Genomic DNA, 14117 nt, shown 5'->3' on the forward strand with positions numbered 1-14117 from the left:
TTGAGGTAAGGCACAGCTGTGGAAGACGGCAGAGGAACCAGGCATGCAGCCTCCTGAGCCACAGGATAACAGGATCTAGTTCTAGAACCTACTCTCAGCTATACCCTAACACCCACTCTGAGACATGGAGGCCCACAGCCTAATAAATTCTAGAATTTCAGGCCCTGGGTGCCACTGACTCCGCAAAAAAATAAACTCAAATCAAGACTAAAGTGCAACTGTGATCCCACTTCCTCCAGGGCAGGAACCAGCTGTGGTCACGCCATCAATCACCGGCTTTTGGGGACCAGTGTATGGTGGGCACCGAAGGTAGAGGTCACGGAAATGCAGGTCCTGCCTTGCCCAGCCTCCTTCATGGGCCAAGTGTACAGGGACACACCACCTCCCCTCGCAGCAAAAGGACAGTGGGAATTTGACCTGCCCAGGCTTAGACTTATGTTCAACATTCACCAAGGCACAAAATGTCTACCTAGTATCTGACATTTTAAGATAAAATCACCCAGTCCTCCAAGCCCAAGATTGTAGAGGCTGTTATGACCCGTAAGACCCTTTGTCCTGATAGCCCACAAGGACACCAGCCTTCATCTGACCAAGGGGCCCAGTAACTCCGTTCCAGGGTTCTCTCCTCCCTCCACTGCTTGGGAAGGGAAATGGAGACAATCCCCAGCTCCAAAGCGAGTTTCCTAAATGGGTATTCTAAAGTTCCTACACAAGTGTAAACCCTAGTCGTCTTCCCACACTCATGGACATGAATTTATCCAAATACTTAGCTGGCAAGGCTATTTTCAACCATGACTGAGGAACCAGCAGAGCCCAGGATGCCTCTCCCCTGCCCGACTCCTCCCTGTAGCTCCAGCTTGGTCCTGGGTGAGGCAGGTATCAGATGCACCTGGCCCAAAACCCTGACCCCAGGCACCCAATAAATAACATCACCTAGGATTCATTTTGTCCAAATACCATCTAGATCACACAGTAGGGACAGAATTTCAGTTTGGGAATGGAGGCGGCCAGTAAACCAAAAAACACAGGGAGCCTGCATTGGTACTTTTCACTACAAAATAATTTATTACAACACAGCCTTGAGCGCAAGACACCTATGTACAAGCACACAGCATTCCTGACTACCCTAAGGGACCCTTTTTCTTCCCCCTTGCTTTGCGGACCTCTTCTATCAAATCTTTCAGATATTGAATCTCCTTGGCCAGAGAATCTGCCTTCTCTTTCAGAGCCTCATTTTTCTTTTCTAGCTCTTTACACTCACCAGTGAGGGCCTCTTGCTCAGCCCGCTTCTTCTGGCGGTACCTAGTGGCTGCTGTCTTGTTTTGCTCCATTTTTTTCAGTTTCTTATCCAGCTTTTCACCCTTAACTTTAGCCACTACCATCTTCTCTCCAGGGGGATCATAGGGTTTGGGACGGGAAGAACCACAGGGGACTCCTGCACATGGCAGGCTTCTATTCGGTGAGCCCCTGGAAGTAGAAGGACTGTGCTGGGGAGAACCAGGGTAGGACTCAGGGCTCATACAGATGCCACTGTCATTATCTGAGGGGGCATCTTCCTCCTTTACACACTGAGGAATCAAGGTAATATAAGCAATACAGTCGGATTTCCTATCTCCTTCAGAGATATCCACTTCACTGCCTAGCTCTAAGCTAAAGGAATGATCTGGAGTAGAGGACAGAAACCCGGGGGAAAGGGGAAGAGGTTGCAAGGTGAAAGGGGCAACCTGGTCTGTTTTGGTTAAACTTTCTGGAAGATGGCCAATTGGGTTCACTGCCTGGGGGGGCTCCTTATTAGTCTCCTGGACTAGGGGTGTGAAGAGATCACATGTGTCATCCAACGTGGCCAAAAGCTCATCTGGCACGGTTTCCAGGTCATCTACGTTCAACAGGGCATCAAAATCAAACTCCTTCAGATCCATTTTCTCCAACATCCAATCTGTCCCAGAGAAGGCATCCTCTGCAAGAAAGAAGAGTGATGAGGTCACCGAGTCAGACACACAAGGACACCCCACCTAAGTGTACCCACACGGGCAGACAGACGAAGGTGGCTCACCCTTGCCGGTGTCAGAGGCACTGACAAACTCATCCACAGCCAGCCAATCGGAGGAGCCCGCCTTAGCCTTGTCGCTGGAGAACCCATGAGGTTTGAAGTGCTTGGCCACCTCCAGGTAGTCATCTAAGAGACCTAGACTTTCTTCAGCCCCCAAACCCGACTGGTCGAAGGGGGACATCAAGTCCCCCGCCAACACCTCGCTGCTCAGGAAGCTCATCTCGGCCATGTTGTGGGGCTTTACTGGAATCGAGGGATGTGCTTAATTCGAAGTTGTCTGTGTCGGTTACAGCAATGCTGCTGCTAGATGCCGTGAAAAGCCTAAACGCAAACAAAAGCAAATCCCACTGAGAGGTGACCTGGTCTAACAATTTCATCTTCTTTACCCAGGAGTCCAGATCACAAGGCCCCAAGGCCATTGTGCCGCCCTTTCCTGCCTCGGCTCAGGTTGCACAAAATGGAGGCCAGGAAGCTGGGCCATTCCTTAACCGGCCACGCCGAGGACGGCGCTCGTCTACTACCAAATAGGGCCAAAGCCGCCGCGCCCCGCCCCCGCGTGACTCACGTCACCTCCCCGCCGCCATCTTGGCTATTGCCACGTTCGCGGGGGCAGACAGCCGGGCCCTCACGGGTTTGGGGAAGACGTTGCTCCGGAGAGGAGACCCCCAAACCGGGGCACGGTCCACATCCCATCCCGGAAGGGCCAGCGCCTAGGGGATGCCTGCACAGGAGGCACGCGTCCCGAGCGCTCGTAAAACCGCTTCCCCTCGCGACACGCCCGGGCCACAGGCCGCACCCAGGCCAAGCCCCGCCGATGCAGGGCGCACAGCCTGGTAAGGCACCGATACTCACGCCATGGCTTAAGCCGCTGGAGGTTGCCGCTGCAGAGCCTGATGCTGCTGCCGCCGCTGCAAAAGCCAATGCTGCCGCAGGCACTACTGCCTCTAATACGCCATGGTGGCCGCGCACCCTGCGCGAGGAGAGGAGAGAGAGAACCGCAGTGAAACCTACATCTACGGGCACGAGGAGCAGAAATGGCCGCGAGGAGTTGCCCGCCGGCTTTTTTATAGACTCCGCCCAGAGACGCAGCACAGGGCGCGTCCTTCCGCCGTGGCCACGTGACCCTTGCCGCAGGCCCCCCCACTCGCTCACGTCCGCCTACTGGCTCCAGCTCTCTGCCTTTAGGTACAAGGCATAGCAATGAAGGGAGAGGAATTTATTTTCAGTATCTCACGAAAAGAAAAAGGCGCACTATTTTACAGGAGGCCTACGACCAAAGACTCGCGTTCCTCTTTCCGCCGCGAAGAGCGGAGGGATCTGTCAGACACACCTCGCTTCCGGTGTTAGTTCCGAGGGCGGGGAGAGAAAGTCTTTCATCCCCAGTGTTTTATTGCCAAGGCCAAGGCCGCATGGTAATCGCGCGAGATGCTGGAGGGTACGCGCCTCGAGCTAATTGGTCTAAACTTGGTGAGTCATATATACTTCGAGTTCCTATTTGTTCACAGCATGAGATGGGCGGGCTGCTGTGCGGGCGCGCGCGGGCAGGAAAGGGCGGAGCCGCCGGTACAGTTCTCGCCACGGAGCTGCAGCATTTGGCAGCTCTTGTTTCAGGCTACTCCGCAGTAGTCACTTCAACCAGGGAACCTCTTTGTAGGCCTTCACCCCACACACACGCGCCTTTTACCGTGGCTTCATGTCCTCACCTCTGCCGTCCCTTCCTGCCACCCTTAGAGAAACTCGGAGCTAGTGACCTGAACTCCTAGCCTCAGTTCCTCTTCCTCTGCCACTTGGATCGGTTGGGTTGACTCCTGATCTGAAAAGGCCCCCAGAAGTTACCCGGTCCGAGTGTTGGTCTTTCAGAACGAGCCCACAGTGAGCGCTGGCTTGGTCCTCCGGAGAGGCTGGAGGACTACAGTTGGAAGGGAGGGCGTTCATGTTAGGAGATCACTAGATCTCTCCCCACCTACTCTCAAAGGCCCATGCAATCTACAGTGTCGATTGAGGAAAGACACACCATTTTAGAGCATGAACTATTTCCACAATACTCATTTTAGGAGTGTGCTGTTCTATTAAAGTATACAGCCTATTACTGTATAGGGGAACTTATTTTGACTTATATACGTTCAGATACTATTCAACTGGCATCTCTCCAAGCTAGTTTGGATTAACTCCCGATTCTGTTAACTCCCAGGTGTAACCAACTTTCTAACAAGTCATCCTAATAGCCCTGTGCGGAGAGAAGCTTGAGACCCCTCCCCTACTCTCCACACAGTGGAGCTGCTGTAGAAGTTCGGAGAATCTTCCCTCACACTCACGCTCCCTCCATTGGCTCTGTAAAGGTGGAAACCTTAAGTTCCACCTCTAAATAGATCACACAAATATTTCTGAGGGCTGGCTATATCATTTATTAGCTGGGACATTTAGCTAAGTGACTTGTCCTCTCTAAGCCTGCAAAGTGAGGATAATGATGAGTTCCCTTGTCCTAGGAATGCAGTGAGATCATATACGTAAAGCTCTTAGCACAGTGCCTGTTAAGTGCTCAATAAATAGTTGTTACTACTATAACTCAGGTCTTCTGACCTTGACCTCTCAGTCCCCTTGCCTTTATCCCCATGGCATCATTCTGCTTCCTCAGAGGACGCTACTATTATTTACTGACATGAAACCAACAGCTATAAACAACTGGTATACACAAGTCACACTGGATGCTGGGATGTCTTTCCTTTCCCTGGAGGGACTCATGAGTGTGGAGATACGGCTGAGATACATGATGGCATGTATCTCATGAGTGCTGACTGAGATAATATGATGGCACACACCTGGAACTCCCCCACTGGGAGCCTGAGTTTGAGCCTGGCCTGAGGTAAAGTGTGCACCCGAAGTCTGGATTACAGAGCAAGATCCTGTCTCAAAAGAGTTGTTTAGTGTTTCAGTACAAAGGGAGTAAAAATCCTGAGCTGTTATCTGTATCTTTCAGAGGCGTAATGAAGGACCCAGGGGGGCTTGTCCTCCTTTTGCTCTAGAGACTTAGCAAAGGCTGACAGCCAGCCACGCAGATGGTTAAAATTAAAGTAACACTGCCCCAGTTTCGACACGGCAGAGGTCATGGAATGAGTCTGGTGGCAACTGTTCCACCCATTCTATTATGAAGATGCAGGTCAAACACATCAAAGGTTCTCTTAGCTGAAAATGAAGACCCAGCACTCCTTTAGGAAAATGTTTCATACCACACACAAAGTCAGATTTGTTGGAAAGGAGATTTTATTTTCTTCTTCCTATGCTGTGGAAGAACATTGTGTTCCTGTTTCATTTCCTCCCTCAAGGAGAAAAAGGATAGCAGTTCTCTGGGTCTCAGGACTAAGCTGCTCCCACAGGTCCTAGCCAAGACAAGACACGGAGACTGGTGACTGACTCCTATCTGCCAGCTAGCCGATCGACCACCACTGAAAGGCAGACAAGTGAGTGAAAGGCAAGTTGCAGACTTGGCCTCAGAGACCAACAGTTCAAACCGCGAGGTGATCAAAATGATAAAGTAAACAGCACCCAGGATGCAGCTGTCCACAGAGCCCACATCTCTGCATTATGGCCACTTACAGTTAAGCAGTGTCTAAAGGGGCACAACCTCCCGGCCTGTCACAGGAATGGTCAGCTCCAGGCCTAAGGCTCTCTGACCATTCTCCTTGGCTTTGACTTTCAAGTGAAAGGGCAGAGTTCTAGCAAATCCTCCAACCCAAGTTAGTCCAAGGAAGGTGTACCATGGCAGAGGCTCTGGACATACACAGGGACCCCTACATACAGAACCCCTCTCGGGGGCTCTCCAGGGCTCTGAAGCTGAACCCTCATCTGAACCACCTAAGCAGCCAAGTGAATTACAAGGGGGCAAAATAGCTCAATGGAAATGTGAACAGGTGGATGGCCAGGGACTAAGACCCAAGACAGTAAGTTTCCTCAGCAGAGCTCTTCCAAACATGACCTTCAAGGTTTCCTTCCTTTTCAAAAAGTCACAACCAAAATCCTGCTATCCTGAACTCGTTTTCTAGGAATGAGCAACAGGGAAGAACCAAAATAAACTTGGGATAATGATGAGTGTATTTTTAGGCTGTGTGGTTTGCTAATTGAGAAGGTACCAAAAAGATCTCCAGACAGAGAAGTGGGAGCACTTGCTATTCCTTCAGGCAAAAGCGGAGCTACTGAACAGAAAGTGGTGGGGCAGCCACTGCATCTTTCCCGTTTTTTAAAGGGAAGTATGTGTGACAGATGTTGCCCTCTCCATCCCAGCCTCTCAGAGAACCAGCTACCCTCCACATTTTATGAGGAAAATTGTAAACCCACCAGTACCCAGGCTGAGTTCCCACTGCTGCTAGTTCTGAGGACGTACGAGACAGGCTCTTGCTTGTAGGACGACAAAGTTACGGTTTGGGTTTTGTGAAGCATAGTTAAAAGTCAGAGCTGCCCCTAAAGACACAAAATAAACTTATTTCCCTTCCTAAATGCAGTTGTGCTTGACTCTGGTAACTTGGGACTCTTTAAAATCTTTTTTTTTTTTTTAAGACAGGGTCTCACTATGTCATTCAAGCTGGCCTTGAACTATGTATCAAGGCTGGCCTCGAACTTGGGACAATCCTCCTGCCTTAGCCTCCCGAGTGCTGGGTAAAATCTTGGGATTCTTTAAAGCTTTTCTTTTTTAAGCTCTATCCAAAGTTTTATATAGAATTTGGTCAGAAATGACAAGTTGGTAAATTTTTGAGTTTTATAATACTCCTGGCAGGGAATCCAAATCCTTTATCTCAACAATCTGCTTCTCAGCTGTGACAACACCTCAGGACACCAGAGGGGGCACTAGAGCCCTCATCATCAGGCTTCACCCCATCCCCTCCATACAGGAGCCAGGAGCCCTGAGTCTCACAGATGTTTTCAACTCCCATTTATCTGGGGGGGGGGGGGCGTACCAGGGATCGAACTCAAGACCACGCGCTTGCAAGGCAGGCGCAGGCACCACTCAGCTAAATCCCCGGCCCAATCACATTTAATTCTAAGGAACAGCTGGGGTGGAGCACTTCTCAAGGTTCTTTGCTTCATCTTTTCAGTTGTTCCTCGATACCTTACCCAAATAAAACAATGAACCTTGCAGATTACCAGAAAGGCAGAAAGACTCTAAACATAGTAAAGGCTATTCTCAACTTTCTAATCTATGAAAAAAAAAAAGGGGCAGGCATCTATCTCTGCCCTCAACTGGGGGTTGCTGGGCACCAGTGCTATTTTAAGTCATTTTGTGTCACTGTCATTGGAAAGGAATGAGACAGCTGCAGAGAACACAGAATCTCACTGATGGAGAGGTAGTAAGAATAGATAAAATAAGGCTCGATGAGAACAAAATACTGGATGGGCATATCAGCAATGTCAGCCTTTTTGCCACAAACAGAAAAAACACAAAACAAGAAGACACAGACATGGTGTATTAAAACACTCCTCTCCACCCTCAGGATACATTTACATTGCCATAGTGCAGGTTTTAGCAGCAGGAACCAAGAAGGAATGTGGGCAATACACACCTCCTTCTCCTGGGATTATCTCTGTGCTCTCTCTTCCTGGGTAGCACCAATCTCCCCAGGTGCAGGGTGACAGACTGGACAGGGGAAGAGGGCTGTGCACGTTCACCTGCCCTGTGGCCTCTGTGGATACCAGGAGAGCTCAGCAAACACCCTTCTCCTAATGCTGTGGCAGACACGGGGAAGAGCAGCTGGCTGCTGGGCCTGTTCTTGCTCTAAGGCAACATCCTAGAAAGGCAAGTTCTTTCAGAGGATAAAACTTATTCACTGAGCCCTAACTGGCGAGTGGATTTTCCAGCTGACAGCCTGCTGTTCACCTCCTTCAGCCTCTACTGCTAAACCTGCATTCCTTCAAGGCCTTGTCCTATTGGAAATAAAGATGGAAAAGGATGAAACCAGCATACACATGAGGCGCTGCCTTGTAGCCATTGTCCCTTCTTTACCTGGCAGCCACAGATGAGATGCAAACAGCATGCAGGCCTTCCACCGGGCCCTAGGAACCAACTCCTGGTCCCTCTGTGCACTCATTGATGACCACTAATAAATAAAAGCTCCAAATAACACTGCATCCTGTCATCCTGTGTAAGTTGGTAACAGTGTCCCCAGAGAAATATTCTTGGTGTTTATGAAGTTGGTTGAGAGGTGGGGGTGGGGGGAGCTTGTTTTCCAGGAACCAGGGTCAAAGACCAGCTCTTCCACCAGCCTCGCCCCTGGAAACCCTAAATACTGTCTCAGTGCTCACTCTGCACAGTTGGGCTTGCAAAGCTGTAATCACAGCGCTTCTGTGATATTTAACTGAAAGGCAACATCTTCATTAGGTAGTTATGCTCCAGGGACAAAACCCAAACAGAAGGCATGAAACAGAAGAGAGGAAGAGACAGGCACTGAATCGGAAGGGTTTTGCAAAAGGGCAGTGCAGGGCACACAAAGCAGGAAATGTGGGACAAAATGCAAAACAAGTGGTCTCAACAGCTCAGGCCAGCACTTTACCTTCTCAATTCATTCTAGAAAAATCAGCTTGGACTAAGAAGGGAGTAGGGAGCACAGTGTTTGGTAACAAAAATAGATAGGGCTGGCTAAGAAAACAGGGGACCAAAGAGATGTCATTCTAATCAGCATGAAGGGACCGGGACAATGACCAGTAAAACCAGGAGGCACCTAGGGACCCTGTGAGGCACCAACTACGTAGCCACGTGTTTCTAACGGAGAATCCGGGGCCTGACCACCGGACAGTTGCTTTGGCCTTCACCTCTTCTTAGGTCTGCAGCAGCATCTCTGGCTCAGACAAGGAGCAGTAGAGAGTGTATCCCAATTCGTCGATTTCCTCAGGGGTGAGCTCTGCAAATAAGTTCACCTTGGGGTTCAGGGCACTGGGCAGGACTCCAGCCTCTAAGTAGCGGATAAGTCCCCTCAGGGCCTGCAGGAAACGATCGGCCAGCACATCTGGAGACCAGTCAGCCTCCTCCTGGGCCAAGTGGAGGATGACATTGGTTAGCTGGCTGGCAGTGAGGTGGCCCAGAGCCGGGGTGGACTTGCATATGGCCTTGAGAATCTTGAGGCACAGAGATCGGCAGCCTGAGTCTGCCTGGTCCAAAGCCCACAAGCGTGCCGTCTCAGCTGGACGCAGGCTCAGCCGCCACAGGTTGTCATACTGGGCTAGCCTGTGTGGTCTGGCCACCAAGACAGTGTCACCAAGGGTCACCGATGGCAGGAAGTCAATGACAAGATGTTTGTCCCGCTCATACTGCACTTCTAGCGTCAGGGCCTCTGGGGGAGGTGCTGGTCGGATCACATAGTCCAAGAGGGACCCTATGGCTGGCCAATTGATAGAGCCAGCCACAACCTTCTCAAATGTGTCTGCCACTGTCTTTGGGGAGAGGTAGCCTCCTACTACACAGCGGTCCCAGTAACTGCTGCCACGAGGAAAGTACTCTGGGTTCTCACGACGAACCAGGAAGAAGCCAGGGACATTCATGATAGTATCCTCACCAGGTATGCAAGACCACAGGTTCTGCTCCAGCACAAGGGGCACGATGAGTTGGATATGGTCAGCTGTCACGACCTGCCAGGACAGAATTGAAAAGGTTATGAGGGGTTTATCCTGCTCAAGAGACATGCTCCCCACAAAAAACCTACCATCTTGCACTCTCCCAACAAGAATGGAAGCTAAGAATTCTTTCATGTCTCTGAAGCAATCTGCACAGAGGAAACCAAACAGGAGAGGGGGACAAGAATACAGGAAGGCCAGGTATGGTGGAGCACACCTGTAATCCCAGCACTTGGGAGGCTGAGGCAGAAGGATCCCTGAGAGAGTTCCCGGCCAGCCTGAACTACATAGCAACAGGGGCCGGGGATTTAGCTCAGTGGTTCTGCCACCTGCCTTGCAATTGCAAGGTCCTGAGTTCAAGCCCTGGTACCAAAAAAAAAAAAGTCTACATAGCAACTTCCTGTCTCAAACATTTTTTAAAAAGGAATACAGGAAGATTTCTTACAGCTTAAAAGTTGCATGACTCAACAATAAGAAAAGGATAAGGAAGACACCAGAGCAGAGTAACATGCTGCTGCCAGGTGCAGGATTCATAACAGGCAGGACCCCAGTTTTTCTGAGGCCGCGACACTGACTTCCTGGGCTGCATTTGGTCAGTCCCTACCCCACCCTTCATGAGAAGCATCTCATTACCTGTAGGTCATCATAGAGGCTGCCACTCAAGTACATCTCCCGAAGTGGCATGTCAGGCAGCTTGGCCCGTAGGAAGCTCCGGAGCTCAGCACATATGTCCACGGCAGCTTGCTTGGCCCGAGCCTGCTCTCCAGCAGGGATGGCTGCCCGGTTCCGGTAGTAAGTAAGAAGTTTCTCCTGCAGGGACATGCGGAGTCGTGACTTCTTCAAGTCTACCTGGCCCTTCCTGGCCAATGGCTTGGGCCGGGGTGGGCAGAATGTATCTGCCAAGGCAAGAGAGAGAAGCACGTGAGCTCTTCCCATGCTTGCTCAGTCCACAGCTGCCTCAGCCCCAGAAAGAAGGGCCTGGCACAAAGGGCAGTCCCTGCACAGCCTGGCATGTATGCACTCAGGAAATGCCTGTACAGTGCAAGGGTGGTACTGGAGACCAGGGTCCCAGGAGCTAACAGCCCTCCTCACCTGTGTCAAAGGCCGAAGAGTCTGTGGGAAGGGTCTGCAGGGACCGGCTCAGGCCTGTCTTCATGTCCCTGCTCAGCAATCGTGGGGAGCCCATCCAGTTTGGTTCTTCCCAGCTCCTTTTCCCTGAATGGCTCAGGCGAGTGGGGCTCGTAGGGGCACTGATTGCCCGATCGTACATCTGCGACGGCAGAGAGGACACAGGACATAGACCTACTTTCCTCCTCTCCTTCCTTCCAATTCCCTCCTCCCCAGCTTTGCCCTAGTAAGTTCAGCTACTGTTTCCTGGAACCCAGGGCCTTCACTCTTTATTAGATATCTAAATATTTTGAGACAGGGTCTTACTAAGTTGGCCTGGCTGGCTTCAAACTTGCAATCCTCGGGCCTTAGCCTCCCCAACTGCTGGGATTACAGGCATACACCACCATGCCCGGCCTCAAAAACAGTAAACAGTTATAGTTGTTTCCTTAGTATCCCAGGGGGAGGGCTTTCAGGACACCCTGAGGATACCCAAATCTGCTGCTCAAGCCCTTTAATAAAGGCTCAGTAGTTACATATAACCTATGCACATCTTCCTACTAAATGCTTTTTTTTTTTCTCTATTAAGGATTGAACCCAGGGCCACTCTACTATTGAGCTATACCCTCAACCCTTTTTTATTTTTTGAGACAGGGTTTTGCTAAGTTGCCCAAGTGGGACTCAAACTTACAATCCTCCTGCTTAGCCTCCCAAGTGCTGGGATTCCAGGTGTGCACCAACGCACCTAGCTCCTTTATATCTTAAGTCATTTCTAGATTACTTATAAAACCTAACACAGAATAAATGCTATGGAAATAGTTGCCATACTGCATTGTTTAAGAAAAATGACAAGAAAAAAGCCCCTACATGTTCAGTACTGATGTGTGTTTTAAAAAATAATTTCAATCTTCGGCTTTATTCAGAGGCTACAAGTATTGGGCATTGTTCTAGGTGCTAAGAATAAAGCAGCCAACTAAAGAAGCCCAAATCCTCACCCTCATGGAGTTTCTGGTCTATTAGGGAGACATAAACAATACATAATAAACAATATACACAGAGATAAATATTTTTTTAAAAATTGGGGCCGGGGATTTAGCTCAGTGGTTCTGGCGCCTGCCTTGCAAGCGCACAGTCCCAAGTTCAATCCCCAGTACCAAAATAAATAAATAAATAAAGCTGGAAAAGGAAATACAAGTTCATGTGTGGTGAGGTGCTGCTATTTTAAATAAAGTAGTTGCTGGGTGTGGTGACAAATGCCTGTATTCCCCACTACTTGGGAGGCTGTCAGGAGAACGGCAAATGTGAGGATACCCTGGGCAACTTAGTGAGACATTATGATTACAAAATAAAGAGTTGTTTCAAAATTTAAAAATAAGACTAGGGGCTGGAGATTTAGCTCAGTGGTTCTGCCTCCTGCCTTGCAAGTGGAAGGACCCAAGTTTGATCCCCAGTACCAAAAAAAAAGAAGACCATGGGATGTAGCTCAGTGGTAGCTCACCCCTGGATTCAATCTGTAGTACGAAACAAACACAGTAGTCAAAGAAGGCTATTTTGGTTACTTGACATTTTTTTGTTTGCTTGTATCCCCAGTGCTTTTTCAGGGTAGAGTCCTGGAAACAATCTCACTGAGTTCTCAGCATCTCGCCCAACAGTACCAAATCATCAAGTTACATGAGCAGCATCCAAGTCCTATTCCAGGGAGCTCCAGGCTGTAGAGGCTGCCCCACCCGCTCCTGGCCCTGCCCCTGGCTGCAACTTACCCGCTTAACTGCCAGCGTGGCGATGCCCAACATGGCTGCTCCACCCACCCCAAGCACCAGCCGGGCATTGGAGAGCACGAAATCAATGGCCGTGCCAATGCCATTGTCATCTTTCTTGCCTTTGCGCTCACCAGCGCCTGCCATCGCTCACCTGAGAATGAAGACAGAACATAGCCATCACCACCTGGGACTTCTGCCACCAAGGAGGGTAGCCCTCTGCCTTCACCTGTCTCTGCCGTCGAGGTCAGGGTACCCCTCTTGACTCTAGCACTGCGTACCCTCAGGGAGGTGGTATGGCCCATGATATATCTAGATACAAGGGGGAGGATACGATTGTATGCACTGTGGGAAAACCTCTCCATGGATCTACTGATACTCTACAAAGCTTTAAGTTCACCATCAGTCCTTTTTTTTGCATTACAGTGAAATACCTGCCCCACTAGGCAATGTCACCTTCTCTACCACTTCACAATGGCATAATGGCTGGTCAGGTTTCCCTCTGTTGGCCACTACTTTGTAACATGTTAGAACTGAGAAGGGCCTTGGGGCTTATCTAATCCAATCCCATTGTTCCTCAGTAAGAGGGTGACTTGCCAGAAGTCCTACAGAAAAGAAACAACACGTGTATCTCCAAAACTCAGCACTCCCAACTCCTTTTACAGTGTTTTCTCTACTGTATTATGCTTACCCTAACCCAAATCAAACTAGTCCTAAGTCTGTCTTCTGCAAACAAAACACAAAATAGAAGGGAACAAACACCCTGCAGATGGAGACATAACTGTAAGTCCACACAGGAGTATGGTGGAAGGGTCCTTTGTGGATGTCCCTACTGGGCAAATGCTTACTTCTTGGGGCAAGTGTGTAGGGAGACTACTAAAGCTCAGACAGAGGCCAAGAAAAAACACAAAGGATGCCACAGACTCAGTTGTGGACTGGAAAACAAAAACACCCAATGCTCAAATGTACTTTTTTTTTTGGTACCAGGGATCAAACTCAGGACCTTGCGCTTGGAAGGCAGGCATGGCACCAGTGAGCTAAATCCCCGGCCCCTCAAAGCACCTTTTTTTTTTTCTTTTTGTACCAGGGATCAAACTCGGGTCCTTGCATTTGCACAGCAGGCAGTGAAACCACTGAGCTAAATCCCCAGCCCCGCAAAAGCACTTTTAAGAACTCAAAATGTATACACCTAAAAGGTATACATGGGCACACCCAGAAGGGCAGTGTTCTGCCCAGCACTCCAGGGGGAACACCGTGCGCTCGCTCCCTCTCCCTCTCTCTCTCTCTCTCTCTCTCTCTCTCTCCCTGGCTATGAAGAAGTCATCCTACCATTTGACCCAGCTATACCTATACCTCTTCTTGGTATCTTCCCAAAAGAATTAAAAGCATCATACCACAGCAATATATGCACATCATGTTTATAGCAGCACAGTCTGTAATAGCTAAATCTTGGAAACAGCCCAAATGCCTATTAACAGATGAGTGGATAAAGATGTGGGTTTTTTATACAATGGAGGACTACTCTGCCACAAAGAAGGATGAGCTTCAGACATTTATAGCTAAATGGATGGACCTTGAGACCATACTTTTTTTTTTTGAGACCATAC

The 14117-nt window shown here is 49.6% G+C and overlaps 2 protein-coding genes across 4 annotated transcripts; both read right to left on the bottom strand.

Moving 5' to 3' along the window:
• Positions 1-1042: 1042 nt before the first annotated feature.
• On the bottom strand, positions 1043-8562 carry Atf4 (activating transcription factor 4). The gene is made up of 3 exons (XM_004845567.4): positions 2903-8562; positions 2054-2371; positions 1043-1957 (listed from the first exon to the last, which is right to left on the bottom strand). Exons 2-3 carry the CDS (start codon positions 2277-2279, stop codon positions 1122-1124), a joined length of 1062 nt encoding a protein of 353 aa, XP_004845624.2. The 5' UTR covers positions 2280-2371; positions 2903-8562; the 3' UTR covers positions 1043-1121.
• Positions 5294-12820, bottom strand: Mief1 (mitochondrial elongation factor 1). 3 transcript variants are annotated; one of them, XM_004845570.4, is made up of 4 exons: positions 12665-12820; positions 10739-10916; positions 10280-10542; positions 5294-9661 (listed from the first exon to the last, which is right to left on the bottom strand). In XM_004845570.4, the coding sequence occupies exons 1-4, from the start codon at positions 12689-12691 to the stop codon at positions 8855-8857; spliced, it is 1275 nt and encodes a 424-aa protein (XP_004845627.1). In that variant the 5' UTR covers positions 12692-12820; the 3' UTR covers positions 5294-8854. The 3 variants fall into 3 exon arrangements, with proteins under 3 accessions (XP_004845627.1, XP_004845625.1, XP_087069986.1); XM_004845568.4 differs by lacking the exon at positions 12665-12820 and adding an exon at positions 12514-12658; XM_087213860.1 differs by lacking the exon at positions 12665-12820 and having other exon boundaries at positions 10280-10456; positions 10739-10920.
• Positions 12821-14117: the final 1297 nt, after the last annotated feature.

Source organism: Heterocephalus glaber, unplaced genomic scaffold (genome assembly GCF_053883595.1).
Source record: "Heterocephalus glaber isolate CG9 unplaced genomic scaffold, H.glaber_assembly_v1.0 deba00001444, whole genome shotgun sequence".
In the NCBI taxonomy this organism is placed as follows: Eukaryota; Metazoa; Chordata; class Mammalia; order Rodentia; family Bathyergidae; genus Heterocephalus; species Heterocephalus glaber.